The sequence below is a fragment of the Melozone crissalis genome, unplaced genomic scaffold (assembly GCF_028551555.1).
Source record: "Melozone crissalis strain CALT ecotype California unplaced genomic scaffold, PUWL_Pcris_2 ptg000012l_1, whole genome shotgun sequence".
Taxonomy (NCBI): domain Eukaryota; kingdom Metazoa; phylum Chordata; class Aves; order Passeriformes; family Passerellidae; genus Melozone; species Melozone crissalis.
In genome coordinates this window covers 11,086,278-11,100,446 of record NW_026535790.1, presented here as the reverse complement: position 1 = coordinate 11,100,446, position 14,169 = coordinate 11,086,278, and the positions used below count along the sequence as shown (strand labels likewise).

The window sequence follows — 14,169 nt, the reverse complement described above, 5'->3', positions numbered from 1 at the left end:
TGCTGGTATCTGTGTTTGCTTTGCAAAATAGGTGGGTGTCTGCAGGTCTCCAGGTCTGAAAATACAGAGGATAAATTAAAAGTGAGAACTGTTCTTTTCCTGGTATTCTTTCCTAGTGTTTCCCTGCTTTTCCCAAAGACAGGAATTATTTCACTTGGGATTATTTCCGTATTAATCAGCTCCAGTGTATATTAGGAAGTTAGGACAGAGGCAAGATTGGTGTGAGAGAGAGAAAAAGAAACAAGAAAAAGGTCAAAACAGTTTAACAAAAGAATAATAACAAAATCCCATAAGCCTGGCTTTGACTTCCAGAGCCGTGCTGGGAGATCTTGATCTCCAATTTCAAACCAGCCTTGAACTGACCTTGGAAGAAGGATTGTGTTCCTCCTTGGAAAACCTCATCAAGACCCCTGAAATTACTGCTTTTGTACTACTGTATTTGAAGAATTAAAATTTGGATTTCATTAACTTTCTTTGTGTGTTCCAGCCCTTGCTATGACTCTGCTGTCTGTGTAAGCCAGGAGGAAATATGATCTTACCTTGCCCACAGGGTGCTGTGTTGTGAGCTCCTGATGAAATAAACCTCAGAGCTGTGTTATGTTAAAGGAAAAAAATCAGACTTTTTGAACATCAGGACACCCTTAGGGCCAAATGCTAAATGTTTTCTAGGCTTCAGGCAGCCTCGTGTTAAGTCTGCACACTTAGGATTTCTAAATTTAGAGCAGGCTTTCAATTGCCCCCTCAAGCAGTTTGCTTAAATGATATAATAATAACAACTGTACTTCCACAGGTATGTCTATGCCATGAGCTCTGAGAACAAGAGTTGTAAATTACAGAGATAATTTGGCCAAGGTTTGAAATGTGAAAATGTTACTGACATTAAAAGCTCAGTACTGAATATCTGCATTAAAGGAACACTGTCACACTGGAATTGTTTGTGTCTAAATGAGTTCATCTGTTATTAGTGCCACCTTATTGTGAGTGAAAACTTTCAAAAATATAGATATTTTTCACTGTGTTTGATTTGTATAGTATAACAACACTTCATATATCATCCATTTCAGTGTTAGTCATTGTAAAATTAATATTTCTTTTGTAGATGAATTGTTTCTTTAATGCAAGAGTGTTTGTGTGAAGAATTAAAAGGTTTTCCATAGTGTACAAGTTACAAGGCTGAACGCAGACTTAAGTTTTGATTTATTACTTTGTAATACCCTGATTGATGAAGGCAATGTTGGAATATTCTTTCTTCCTCTTCTTTTGGAGTGATAGAAGTTTTAGTGATCAAAGTTCGGCTGCCAAATGTCCATGGAGAAATAAGTTGTAAATTAAGTGTCTGTTGAAGCTCTGTCTTCTCTGAAATGTTGATACTTTGCAGAATCGAAACCGCTCTCGAATAATTACTCTCGAATCCTTTAAATACTTACGTATGTGTTTAACTTAACTCATGTCAAGTTATATGTGTAAAGTTAAACATGGAGAAACATATTTGCAGGGTGAGATCATTTTAACATCTCATGATTCACAGCAAAAAATATCCTGTTATTGGCTGAAACCTGCTCCACAGATACACAACATGAAGTTGAGATCAGCGTAGGTCTGTTCACATATTCCTTTTTAAAGTACTTCAGTATGAAGTACTGAATAAATCCTTCCAAAGTCCTTGCTAAATTATTGTCCAGATTAATATAATGATCATTTAAATTGTATGTTGTACCAGATAAGCTAAAACTTAATCTCTGACTAGTTAATTAGAAAGGGAGTGAAATGTGGATAATGCAACTGTAGATGACTAAAGTGCTTTTAATGTTAGACATGTTGGTAGAGCCTATCAGTTTTAGTCAGCATGATTTAAAAATTATTTCCATATGTCTGAATTTGAGTTTGTTTTTCAAATTAAATTCTAGTCCTTTGTATAAGCATTCTGTCAAAGTGTGCGATGGTGGGTGGTATCTCATCTTAGCAAACAGTTTTTGGGTAAGGGTGAGGGGAATTCCAGCAAAAATCTTCCCTCAGACATATGCATGCAATTCTCACTGAATTTAGTGAGATTTACATGTGTGTTTCCAAAAGGAGGGTTTGGCTAATGTGTTTTGTTTTTTCTTCCACCAACCCTCAGAGCCTTGGGCTCCCTGTCAGGCAGTGTTTGCATTTGCTGATCAGCGTTTCCACATCTGCTGAGCATTTCCTCTCAGATGCTTTGCCCATCTGAGCACATGACAGTCCTCTCACCAGAGTCCATCCATCCTCCTGGCAGCTTGAACCTTGGCAGGAAACATTTCCACTTGGATTTCCACTTGCAGTTGGACCTTGGCGAACACCAAAGCCTGTGCCAGTCTCCTGATTGTTTTTCAGGTGATGCTGTGACGTGATTGTGAATGCATTTTGAGAACGGAGATAATAAACCTGTTTTTCCTTCCTTTTGTTTTTTCTTCCAAGGTTCCAGACAAGTATTTCACCATTTTACTGGATTATCTGCAAGGGCTTCAGGGCAATGCACGAGACAAAACTGTGCAGAAAGCTGAAGCTTTTATGAAGGAATTTGATGGTTCTGATGGAGAAGACCCAAACCTGCTGGGGAAGTGTGAGCGCATCAGACAAGTTCTACAACTGCTGTCCTGAGAGTATTTCTGTGTCATAATTGTTTGGTGGAGGGAAGGAGAGCATGTCACATACAGAGGCTGTAAAGGATTTGTAAAGATAATGCTAAATTTTATACTCGTAATTTTTTTCCAATTGAAAATATTTATCATGTTTTGAGGTGATGAAATAAAAATAACATATATAGCCCATAGTATTGCTATTAATCTTATTGCACCTCTTTAGAAGAATAAACCTCTCTCCCTCTCCTTAGTTTTTCTCCATTTCCCCCTCTAATTACTGTTAAATATGAGGAACATTGCAGCTCTTAATATGAAGAGCAAAGGAACCAACATAAAGCCTGGAGGGTCTTTTACAATGGCAGCTTTTAAAATGAGTGTACAGTAGAGTGCATGCTCAGCCAGCTGTAATCTCTCACTTTCAGCTTCAGAAGAATGTCACTTGGATCTGGGAAAGGTCATTTTCAGTCTGTTGAACACAGGTTGTATAACACAGTTGCTTATTAGTACTTCACATGATGATCTGGAGATGCCATCAGCTTTGTTGGTTTTCTTTTTATATTTTCAAGTTTTCAAATGCATTAGGGCAATTGTTTAGATACTCAGATAATGCACAGATGGGAACAGATCAAATCCTTGACTATATGTGGTGAAATCATCACATTGTAGCTAAAATTAGCCTACAATCAGAAGTGCTGTGCTGTTTCCAGCCTGCCAGTATTGCATTTTCCTCTTCCTCTTGCAACTGGCATCCAAAAGAGTTAATTCATGTTCATTCCTTTTGGCAGGGGACATTTGTCACTTATGAACATGCTGAAAGTGAGGCTTTCAAGTAAAAACCAAGGACATTAATTACTCAAAGTTGGATGATTGGCTTATTTAATAACACTGGTTTTCATACAGAGTTCTTGACCTGATTCTTTAATGTTTCTGCAAACATTGTTCATACTTTATTAATAACAACGATATGAAATGTGTGGTGGTGTAGAAGAGTGGCTGTCTTTGGGAATTACATCTTTAATTTTTGGTTGAAGAAGGGGAGGATCTGTGGATATGCAGGCCTGATTTCCAATAAGAAGCATTTGAGTGGATTTGACAGCTTTCATCGTCATGGCTTAGTACAAATCTTTGAAAGTATGAAATGTATTACTAATAACAAATAACTTACACTTTCTGACTTACTGAGAAGGATGTTTTCAGCCAAAAAAGACTAGAAACCAGCATGCCCTCCTCTAAAAGAATAACTGGGATGGAGTTTGGCACAAGAAGGGGCAGAATTGAGCGGCAGTGTCCAGGTTCTTCATTGAGCTGCTGACAGTGCCTCTGGGCACAGCTGGATGAAGGCTGCAGAGGAGAGAGCCAAAGCCTTTCTGAGCTGTATAGCACTGATCTTCCTCTGAGAAACCTGGTGAAAAGGATCTGTAATAAAAAGAAGTGATCCTGACATTTAGTGAACTCATAAAGATCATTTGGGTCATATATTTTACATGTGAGAATACGCAGCTGGGAAAAGCTGCTGTCCCTCCAAGCAGAAGCTGATATTTGTTTCTTTCCATGAGGGAAAATAGGAATTTTTCAGGAATGAAGTTTTCAAAGTATCTTTTTGTGAGTTTATCATTCCATCTTAGATGTCAGAGAAGAATTTTTGTTCTCCCTCAAGACACTTGAACATCACCATTTTTGATTTCTCTGTCACACAAAAATATGAGTCCTCATTGTGCACTCAACATACCTCCTAGCTTAAAAGCACGAGCACATTGCAACTGCACTTTGGAAAAGAATTGTAAAAAAGATGATGAAGGTAAGATTTGGGCAAAAATATGGGAACATTTTATGATTTTGACATATTTGGCAAGATTTGCCTTTTTTGGACCTTAGTTCTGACCATGTATAAATGCTGACAAATCTGTAAGAAGTGAAGCTTTGTAGATCAAGAATGTCATGTTTCATTTTATATCAATTACTATCAAAAGCACACAAGGCCTGTCAATCCGGAGGCCATGTGAACAGTAGTATTTGTAAAAAAACAGTTAGAGACTTCCACCAGCACAGTAATGGACCTTTGGGTGTAGGTCCTGCTCTGCTTTCCTCTTCCTCAGCTACAGTTCCAGCTTTCCCTTCAGTCCCACTGATTGCTGGGGGAAGGTCATGGTCCTGAGCTCTGCTTCTTGCAGTTATGGAAAATTCAGAAGCTACAGTTGAAGGTAATTGTTGCTGTGGTTGTATTTGGCAGAGAAAGCAAAGAATGGTGCTTCCTGCCACGTGCCTTTTGCTGTAGGTACTGTCCAGTGGTCAGAGGGGTCTTGAATTGGGTAAAAGATTTGTAAAACTGCTGCTTGGTGGTGCTGTGTCTTGCATATCAGAGCTCAATATGAAATATTCTAAGAGCTGTCTAATACTTGATGTTGTAGTGCAAATAGGAAAGGACACTTTAATTGCATTTCATTTTTTTACTTTGCACTTTTTCTTCAAGAATCTTCAGCTGTTTGTTTTGGCAAACAAGTCATCCTCACAACAGCCAGGAAATGCAAGAGCACACATTTTTGGGAGATCTGTATTGCTAGATCTGTTTAAAAGACAAGATTGTGAGGACCCAGAGAGCCTATCCCACAAACTGCCAATGCTCTGGCAAGCAAATCTTGCCTTGTCCATGTGCTGTCCACCACACCAGCCTCGGCTTCCTGCTCAGCCTGGCATTTTCATCCCTGGATTTACATTATGTGATGAGTAAGTCTAGAAAAATCTCCTCCATCGTGCATTTTAAATTATTTATCTTAAATTATTAAGTGTGCAGTCAGTTCCTGAATTCCTGTAGCTGGTTGGAGCTGTGTGGGAAGATGTCATCTGGCACTTTATTCCCTTTTTGTCACTTGGTCATGTACGGTTTTCAAATCTCAGCATTGCTTGTTAGGATCTTAGGCAATCACATGGGCACAGATAGAACAAAATCGTGTGTTTGCCTCTGTTTGAATCAGTCTGCTGTGTTAATAAAAATTGCATCCCAGGCTAGAAGTAGCAGTGTTATAGAATGACAAATTACATCTTCATCTGCCTGCACTAATTGCCTTCTAGTCGAGTTAATCTGCATTGTGTGGCTCTGGCTAGCAGAATGCATGTCCTGAGAGAATGCTGAAGTCAGGACTTCCAGGCAAAATAAAACAACACTAATTGCTTAGAATTGCTTAAAGCTGGAACTGTGCCTCTAATGGAACTACTAATTACTCAAAATTTGACAGTGGAAGAATTTCCCTTTAATTTGGCTGATCCTGCTATGGGTTGTGTATCTATTTGGTTCTCCACTGTCTGCCCACAATTTTAATTTGTTATCACCATTGTAAAATTACTGTGTAAATGAATTGTGTTTGTATTTGGAAAGGGCATCTTGGACTTGTTGAATGTGTAGTTTATTTCCTTATTTCCTGTCACTGAAAAATTGCTCTGCTGTGTTTCTCTTCATTTTAAAGCAAGGTGATTATTGACTCATCTCCCATTACTTCAAATAGCTTAGAAATGCACATCTTTGGTTTGAGCTTGGGGGTTTTGGTTTTGTTTTGTGGATTTTTCTAAATTTTGCCATTGAGTAAGGCAAAGTAAAAAACATTAAAATCTACTCCCATTTCTGCAAATCAGTGTCAAAAACAGCAATCGTAAAAGAGATTTAAGTTGCAAAATCAAGCACTCAGAAAATTAGAAAACATAAGAATGGAAATTGTCTGTGTAATTTAAATTTTACTCTTTCATGCATATACGGTAGGATGGAACTTCTTAATTATGTCATCAAGGCGTGTTTTCCTTTGTGTGCAACTGATAAGTTATTTATTCAGTGTTTTCCTTGCAGCTTGTTGCTCTTCCCATTTTCAAAAGGTAGGTCTGCAAAGCAGTCCCAAAGCCAGAGAAGTAACTTTGCAGTTGGGCTTTGATCCTGCACAGAAATAAGTAGGAACTTTCCTGTTCCTTTGGTGTAGGAACTAGTCATAGATGTTTCATCACAAATGTTCCCTTTAAAACATGTTTTAATGTTCTGATTCATTTACAGTCAAAATACCGAATTGATGTTACTTAATTTAAATCCATTTTTGTTGACATAAAACTTTCCAGTGGCTTATTCTGGTTTAGCCTTTGGTTTCCTTTTATGTCTTCCTTTCTGTACAGCTGAATGAGCTTGTTATTTCTGTCTCTGCAAATAGGAATATTAGTTGTTTACAGTGATTCCAGTCATACAAGGACACAATTAAATGTCCTTGCCTGTGCAGGACGAGCTCATTTGCACAGTGATTTATAATTATGTTCTATTTTAAATTCTTCATAAGAACCTACATAGTCAACAACTTAAAGCAGTTTTAAATAATTATTATTTTAAAATGAGGGGTTTTATTCCCTTCAAGGAGCGTGGAATAGCAAACTAAATAAAACTAATTAGTAAATGGTGGGGGAAGGGCAAAGCAAAACAGTGGTTTATCTTTCTTTGTCAAAACAAAGCTGAATAAGAAGCTTGTGCTACTAAGAAACTGGTGTTGCAGACATAGAGGGAGGGCCCTCTGGGTACAAACAGAAGAACACTCATACAGTTGCTCTTACTGATTTTTTTCCTTACATGCAGAAAATTTTTGGCATTCCCCAACAAAACCCACAAAAACACCTACGTCAAAAAGTTAAATAGGTTTCAAAATCAAATCCTTAAAGGTCAAGAAATGCCACATGTATATAAATGGCCAGAAGAATTAAAATTCTACCTCTCTGTGCCTCCAGCCTGGAGACTGAATGAAGGGGGATTGTGTTCGAGGCAAACAAGCAAAAACCTCTAAATTATGTGAGCACATAGTTAAAATTGCCAGATACCCTTCTGTTCATATGAAGGTGGAGTTACATTCCCTATTAACTTTAGTTATTCAGATTTTTTAATGAATATTTTCTGCTAATTGAAATATCACATCTGTGACAACTTAAATCTATCTCCCCAAGGTCCCATGTGTGTTTTATAAAATTGTGAGCCATGGGACACAGGATCTGTCACTATTACTTGCTTACAAATAGCCAGACCGGCCGTGGCAGTGTGAAAACCATCATTTGCTGTGGAGCTCCTTTGGACCCAAAGGATGTTTGGCACTGTGTTTCCCTGTATTGGTCTGGAGGTACAACAGGCTTTGGCAGCATCCTTTGCACCAGCCAGGCTTGCTTAAGCTCCATGAAATTGCCCAAATCTGGCGCAGGGATGCTGCTGATGGAGTTTGCCAGGCGAGCAGTGACGTGAGTGCCGGGGTCCCAGCTGCTCAGGATGCTCAGCCCATGGCTCAGTGCCCTCCTTGCTGCCTGCTCTCACTCCTCAGCTGCTGGGAGTTGCCACCATTTTATTTGTCTGCTTTGCATGGGCTTAACTGGACTAAACAAACTGTTTTAAAGCTATCTTGAGAAATTGAAAACTTCAGCTACGCCGATGGTGTTTCTCTGGTAGCATAGATACATGTAAACAGACTTTATGGGTTTCACATGGATTTCACAGGACCCTTTATTAGAAGCAGAAGCTCTTGCAGGGTCCTGGAAAGGACTGATCAGCATCCTGATTTACCTTGTTAAACAGGACTGGTATTTCTGTGAGCTGTCACAAATAACTGCTCACAGATAGGCACAAGGACAGGCAGCCAGGAAACCATGTATGGGCATCAACTGTGCCAGAGGGCAGGGATGACAGTGAGGAATGTAACCTCCTGAAGTTCCCTGGTTAAGGCAGAACGCCACCTGGCACAAACCCTGGCTGCCAGAAGGTTAAAAATAACAAATAGCATCCCTATTACATAAGGAAATCTTTTGTCCCTGTTTAATGGGGCACTGTGATATGCCGGAAAGAATAAAGATGGAGCTACTCTGAAGTCTTGTGGTTAGTGCTTAGGGCCAAGCCAGCTGAAAATACCAGGGCTGATTGCAAGCAGGACCCTGTGTACAAGCAGCTGGCATTAAACAGGCAAAATCTGGGTGAAATTCCAGTGTCTAAGCATGCTCAGCAGCAGCCCTAGCCCAGTGACTGCTCTGGTGGCACTTCCTTCAGTGCCAGGAAGGACTTTGGGTCCTGTTTTGTGGTGATGGTGTTACTACAATATAAATACAGAGGATTTGTGTGTCCAGAGCAGCCTCAGAACCCTCTGGAGGGTTGCAGCCCATGAACCACTTCTGGATTCTTGCAGGAAATGGATAATGGAGCAACTGTGGACATTCTTCAAACTCACCCCAGCTGTGCCATCGACCTCACCTGCCTGCAGGTCCCTCCCAGCCCCATGAAGGAAGTGCCTGCTTTGGTTTCAGTTACAGAATGAACCTGAAGTGTTGGTAATGCTCAGGAGACTCTGTCTGTGATGGCCTTGCAGCCTGTGTCCAAGCCACAATCTCCTGTTCCAGTGGCAGCTTGCAGGACTGTCAAGGCAACACTGATTTCCAGTTTGCTCAGCTCTGCCTGCACCATCCTCTCCTTGGCTGTGGTCCCTCTCAGGTCAGTACAGCTGTTACTTGTAACCCTTACCAAAGATCCTTGGCAGCTTTCAGTGCCTGCTGTAGCAGGAGCATTTGTCAGCAGATGGTCCTCACACTTCCCTTTTAGGTCCACAGCTGTACCCACACCACCACTGTGCACCCAACTGTGCTTCCACTTTCTGTCTTTGTGTGAAAATGTGCCTTCAGGGGCTTGGCACTTCAGCGAGGATAGCAGGAAGCATTGAGGATTGAAAGATCTTGATATGGTAGTTTTAAGAATGGAACTATCCCTAAAATATCCCCCACAATCCTTCAGGATGGCTCTGGATTTCCATCCCCCCAGCTGTTCCCTGGGATGTGTCCCACCAAATAAATGCAGACCATGCATGTGGATGTGCTTTTGTTTGGAAGAGATGAGACCAGTCTGAACCTCATCCCAGATTGGGTGTCTTGTGAAAATTGAGAGAGTGGTAGAAGTTATTTAAACACTTGTAGGAGTGCCTGAGATGACTGAAAAGGAACCTGCAAACAGAAGGGTTTCAGTGCCCAGGTAAGGCTGGGAGGCTCTGCCTCTTGTCTGGGCAGTGACATGTGTTGGTGCTTTCTAGCATCCATTCTGTGTGTGCCTCCTCTGGCTCCTGCGTGCAGGTTCCAGGCAGGATCATGGAGGGTCACCCTAGGCTGTCCTTTCATGGAAACAAACCCTCACTGGCCAAATCACAGGGTTGTTCATGAGCCCCTCAGTGGGAAGGGTGAACATGGTGAAGGAACAGTGGCAGGGAGATGCTGCTCTTAGAAATTATTAATTCCTTGTAGAGGGCACACACCTCACAACCCAAACCACTGTCAGATATTTTTATGATCAAAAAGAAGAAAACATTTTATATAATTTGAATTTCCAGTGCTTTTAACATAGTGTTTAATCTCAGAGATGGACATTCTGCAGTGGGCAGATGGTTGCATTATGAATATTGTACGAGAATCTTTCTTGCCTTTCTGTGCAAGCTCCTGAGTAGATTACAACTTAATTTAACTGATAGATGGAAAAGTTCAGCTGGCTGAATTAGCAAAGAAGATGAGGAGGAAGACAGCTCATCAAAGTTAGGAAATGCATAAGTTAAAAATAGGCCAGGTATTGCTGTCTGGTTTCTAGGTCTGATAAAACTCATTCAGAAATTACCACCTGTGCAGCAATATGGCATGAAACAGCTCTCTGCACTTTATTGAGTTACTTCTCTTTTGAGCAGCCAGCTACAGAGCACAGAATGTGGCAGGAAAACTACAGCAAACTTGACAATTATTTCCAGAGATTGGTTCAGTCCTAGAAAATATTCATTGGCTCACTAAAAAAAACAGGGGTTCCCCCGTTGTTTTCAAAATCCTTTTTTTATTATTGCAGCTGTCTTTGGACAAAGGGAGGGGAAAAAAGTGACCGCAGAGAGCTCAGGGTACATCTCTGACATTGTTTAATGAGAAAACAGTGACTGTTGTTGAATCACCCTGCTAACACAGAGCAGACCGAGCATCTCAGTTCATTTCTGTTTGGCTTTTGTTTTGAGGGGTCCCAGCAGAAGCTGAAAGGGTGGCAGGTGAGCCTGGGTTTGTGCTGTTCCCCACACTGCAGGTGGGTACTGCTCCAAGAGAATGAGGGGAACGTGACCAATATTGTCTTTCTGCAGACAGCACGTCCTCACTTTTCTGCTCTGTTTGTGGCAATGTCCCACTCCTTGCTAATGGAACAGGACTGCAGCCAGCAGAATGGATCAATCAGCCTTTATTTGCATCATTGCTGTGGGTCCTGTCTCCCTCATAAAGTTGCTTTGATGGTCAAATTAAACTTCTGACTCGCTCTACAGCTGAAGGCACTGGTGGTTTGGATTGTCCAGAGGAACACTGCAGAGGGTGCTGGGTGGGCTCCTCACTGGTCCTGGAAAAGGGCACCTGAGTGCAGGTAATTGGGAACAGAAAACTCATGTTTTAGACAGAAATTGTCTAAAACTCATGTTTATACAGAAAACCAATTCCACTGCAATGTGGAACTGTGTGCTGACTGGAATTGGCAACAACAGCACAAGTGCCACAGAAGTTGCTGATGCTTGTAATTCTTTTTGTTTTTAGGACTGAAAGGTATTTCCAGTTCAACTAGTTACAGGAGGGTAATTATTGAACCCATAAAACTTTTTGCCACTGAGATTTGAAAATGACAAAATACCACACACTGATGCCACAGCCCCATGGATTAAAACGTGCTGCAGCTTTTCAGAGTGATTTTTTAATATGTGGAAATGATAAAATAGTTGTCTCAGAGAAAAACAGACAGATGTCTCAGCTGGCTTATCTAGAAAATCCTGCCATTTCTCTCAGACATGACCTTTACCTAGGTCATCCTGTCTTTTTGCAACTCAACTGGATCATTCTGATGGGCACCAGCTTGACATACCCTTGAAATGGGTTCAAAATCTGGCCCAAGCTGTTTTGTGGATAGAAGAAAGTAGAATGCTTGTAGTCCCTTTCTGATTGTCAGGATGCTAAGGCTGTAATTCAAGTCATTAGGCTTAGTGTATAAAGCCCTTCATAATCCAAGTCTTAAGAACCTGAAAGGTCGCTTGTGGTCCAATAATCCTGAATAGTAAATGTGATGAGCTGGCAGTGACTGTCCTGATCCTAAAGCATCTCTCCAAATAAAAGCTGCTCTCTGCCCCACAAGCATATGCACGTTATTTCCAGATGAGCCAAGAGGCTGGGCAAGGAGTAAGCAGCTTGCCTGCTGAACAGCTTTGTGCAACACTGATTGGTTTGAAATTATTTCATTAACTGGACTGAAGGAGTAGACAAGAGGATGCTGGAGGTTTTAAGGACACACCCTGCTCTGGCTGCAGTGCTCCACTGGAGAGGTCTTTGCTCGTCACCAAGATCGCTCAAACCCTCCCCAAAAATCTGCCAGTGCAGCTGCTGATGTGGATGAAATGAGCAGAGGTTGCTCATGATAGGAATGGCTCATCCTGGTCTGAGAATGCTGTCAGAGGTTGTTCGTGTTCACAAAGTGATGGGGACAGGGAATGTGAAACATCTGGCCAGAGGTGCAGCAGCTGGCATTAAGCAGGCAGAGAAGATCTGGCAGGTCCTGGGTGGCTGTATCCCACTGTGACCCCTTTGCAGGGATCCAGAAGGGTTCCAGTGGCTTTGTGGAGCAGCACACAGAGGGGGTTTGGTGCCTGGCAGTGCAGGATGGCAGCGTGCCAGAGCCCCAGGGTAGTTCTGTGGGAGGAAAGGACAGATGTGCAGGATGCAGGCATGGACTAATGGCATAATCTACAGGGTCAGTTAAACATCAGCATTTAAGGAGCTCAGTCCTTTACTCACCTCCTTGATATCTCCTCAGGAAGGTGCCACAGAGGTAAAGAAATGGAGGACTGGGAACATTGAACCACTTATGGGACCACTTGTAGGTCCCCTCTTGGTGCCTGACCCTCCTTTTCGTGCCTGTTTTTGTGCTGAGGGCAGTTAGATGTCAGCTGGGACTAGGGCTGCATGACTTTGTTTTTCCTCTTAAATGTCTCCTTGCCTTTCAATTTGTTCAGTATTTGAACTGATTTTCATCTTTATATTGTATTCATTTAGTGGTGCTCTGGATATGGTTATTTTTGTGCCCTGAAGGGGCTACTTTGCCATTCCATTTTAATATATAACTTCTATTAACATCAAGGCTTGCTGCATGCATAAAGGGGCACTGAATAGCTAAACTGTACTTAAATACCTGTGACCTCTTGGCTTTTCTATATGGAATGATTATTAATGCTTTGTCCTTGCTGTGTTTCATCAGAAGATGCTGCCACACCAGGCAGAGCTGGGGAGGTCTGATCATCCCTTTATTACAGATGGGTAAAACAGAGGAAAAGAGATTAAAAGATTTGCCAGGAACACAGAGCAATCAGTGGCTGTGCTGAAAATAGAAACCAGGCTCCTGGTTTCCATTCCCCAAATCTGGCCTCTAGACAACACTGTATTAAAAATGTAAATGCAAACATAGACAATCTTTCCTTTTTCAGACATTTACTGTGAATAATTTGTGTCCTTTTGACTCTGTTTCACAGAATAACCTGGTAGCATTTGGACCAAAGAACCAGGAGCTGTCTGGGCTGAGCTCACTGGATGCTGCAAAGGGAACTGGACTGGACCACCAAAACCTCAGAGTGACCAAAGAGCTCATGGCAGAAGGTGGGAGGAGACTTGTGTCTATTTTGAGGCAGAAAAGTATTCAGTAGCTCTAGGCTACTGTTCAAAATACTTTGATTACTGTATTTAAGGAAGCCAAAAGTGATACTGTTGTGACAGCCAGTCCCTCAGCCTTTGTATTCTAGAAAATATTCTCTCTTGTGATGCACCACAGATCCAAAGCTGGCAGCAGAAGGACATGCAGGCATTTTAACTGTTTGCTATTAAGTCTGCAGATGATGGGTAAATCAAACACAACTGAGGTTTGAAATGCACAGCCAGAAGGGAGAAGTGAACTGGGTCTCACTGAGGAATGGCACAGCTGCAGGGCCTCCTGCTCTTCACAGCAGAGATGCTGGCAGTGCCATTACTGGGCTCATTCCTTTGGGCTTGGCCCAGCTTTATTTCTGTTCCCATATTGTTCCTCCGTGCTGTAAACAGGCTTGATGATCAAAAAAATAAAAATAGCATATGGATGCAACCCAAGCAAACAGCCAGAGTAAACTTCATGGGAGAAACTGGATTTAGAAATGCACCCCTGAGTCATGCCAAAGAGTCCATGTTAAAGGCTTTTTTAAGAAGCAATTAGAAAGCAGTCTCCTTTTAAAGATACTTCCCAGAGCTTATTACAGGGACAGAACATGCAAATTAGGGCTAAATTCTGCCTGTGTCCCTCATGTGCATGTCTTTGTGTGAGCAGGGCTGGAGATGTGGCTGCCCTCGTTCAGACCCCACAGTGACAGCAGCGTGGGGCTCACTGCTGTGTCCAGAGGAACTGGGAATCCAGAGGGAACACATCATCACTGGGACACCTGACAGGGAAAGTGAGTGGTGTTGGAGCCTGCTAGGGACTGATCCCACTGATTCAAGTCCTGAATTCCTGCTGTTATTA

General features: G+C 41.7%; 1 protein-coding gene across 1 annotated transcript in view; it reads left to right on the top strand.

The window, feature by feature from the left end:
* CUNH7orf50 (chromosome unknown C7orf50 homolog) overlaps positions 1-4,572 on the top strand; it is a 32,954-nt gene extending 28,382 nt beyond the window's left edge. Inside the window, exon 4 of the mRNA XM_054270931.1 lies at positions 2,440-4,572. Coding sequence (XP_054126906.1) covers positions 2,440-2,622 — 183 coding nt within the window. The 3' untranslated portion in view covers positions 2,623-4,572. The remainder of the gene's footprint in view (positions 1-2,439) is intronic.
* Positions 4,573-14,169: the final 9,597 nt, after the last annotated feature.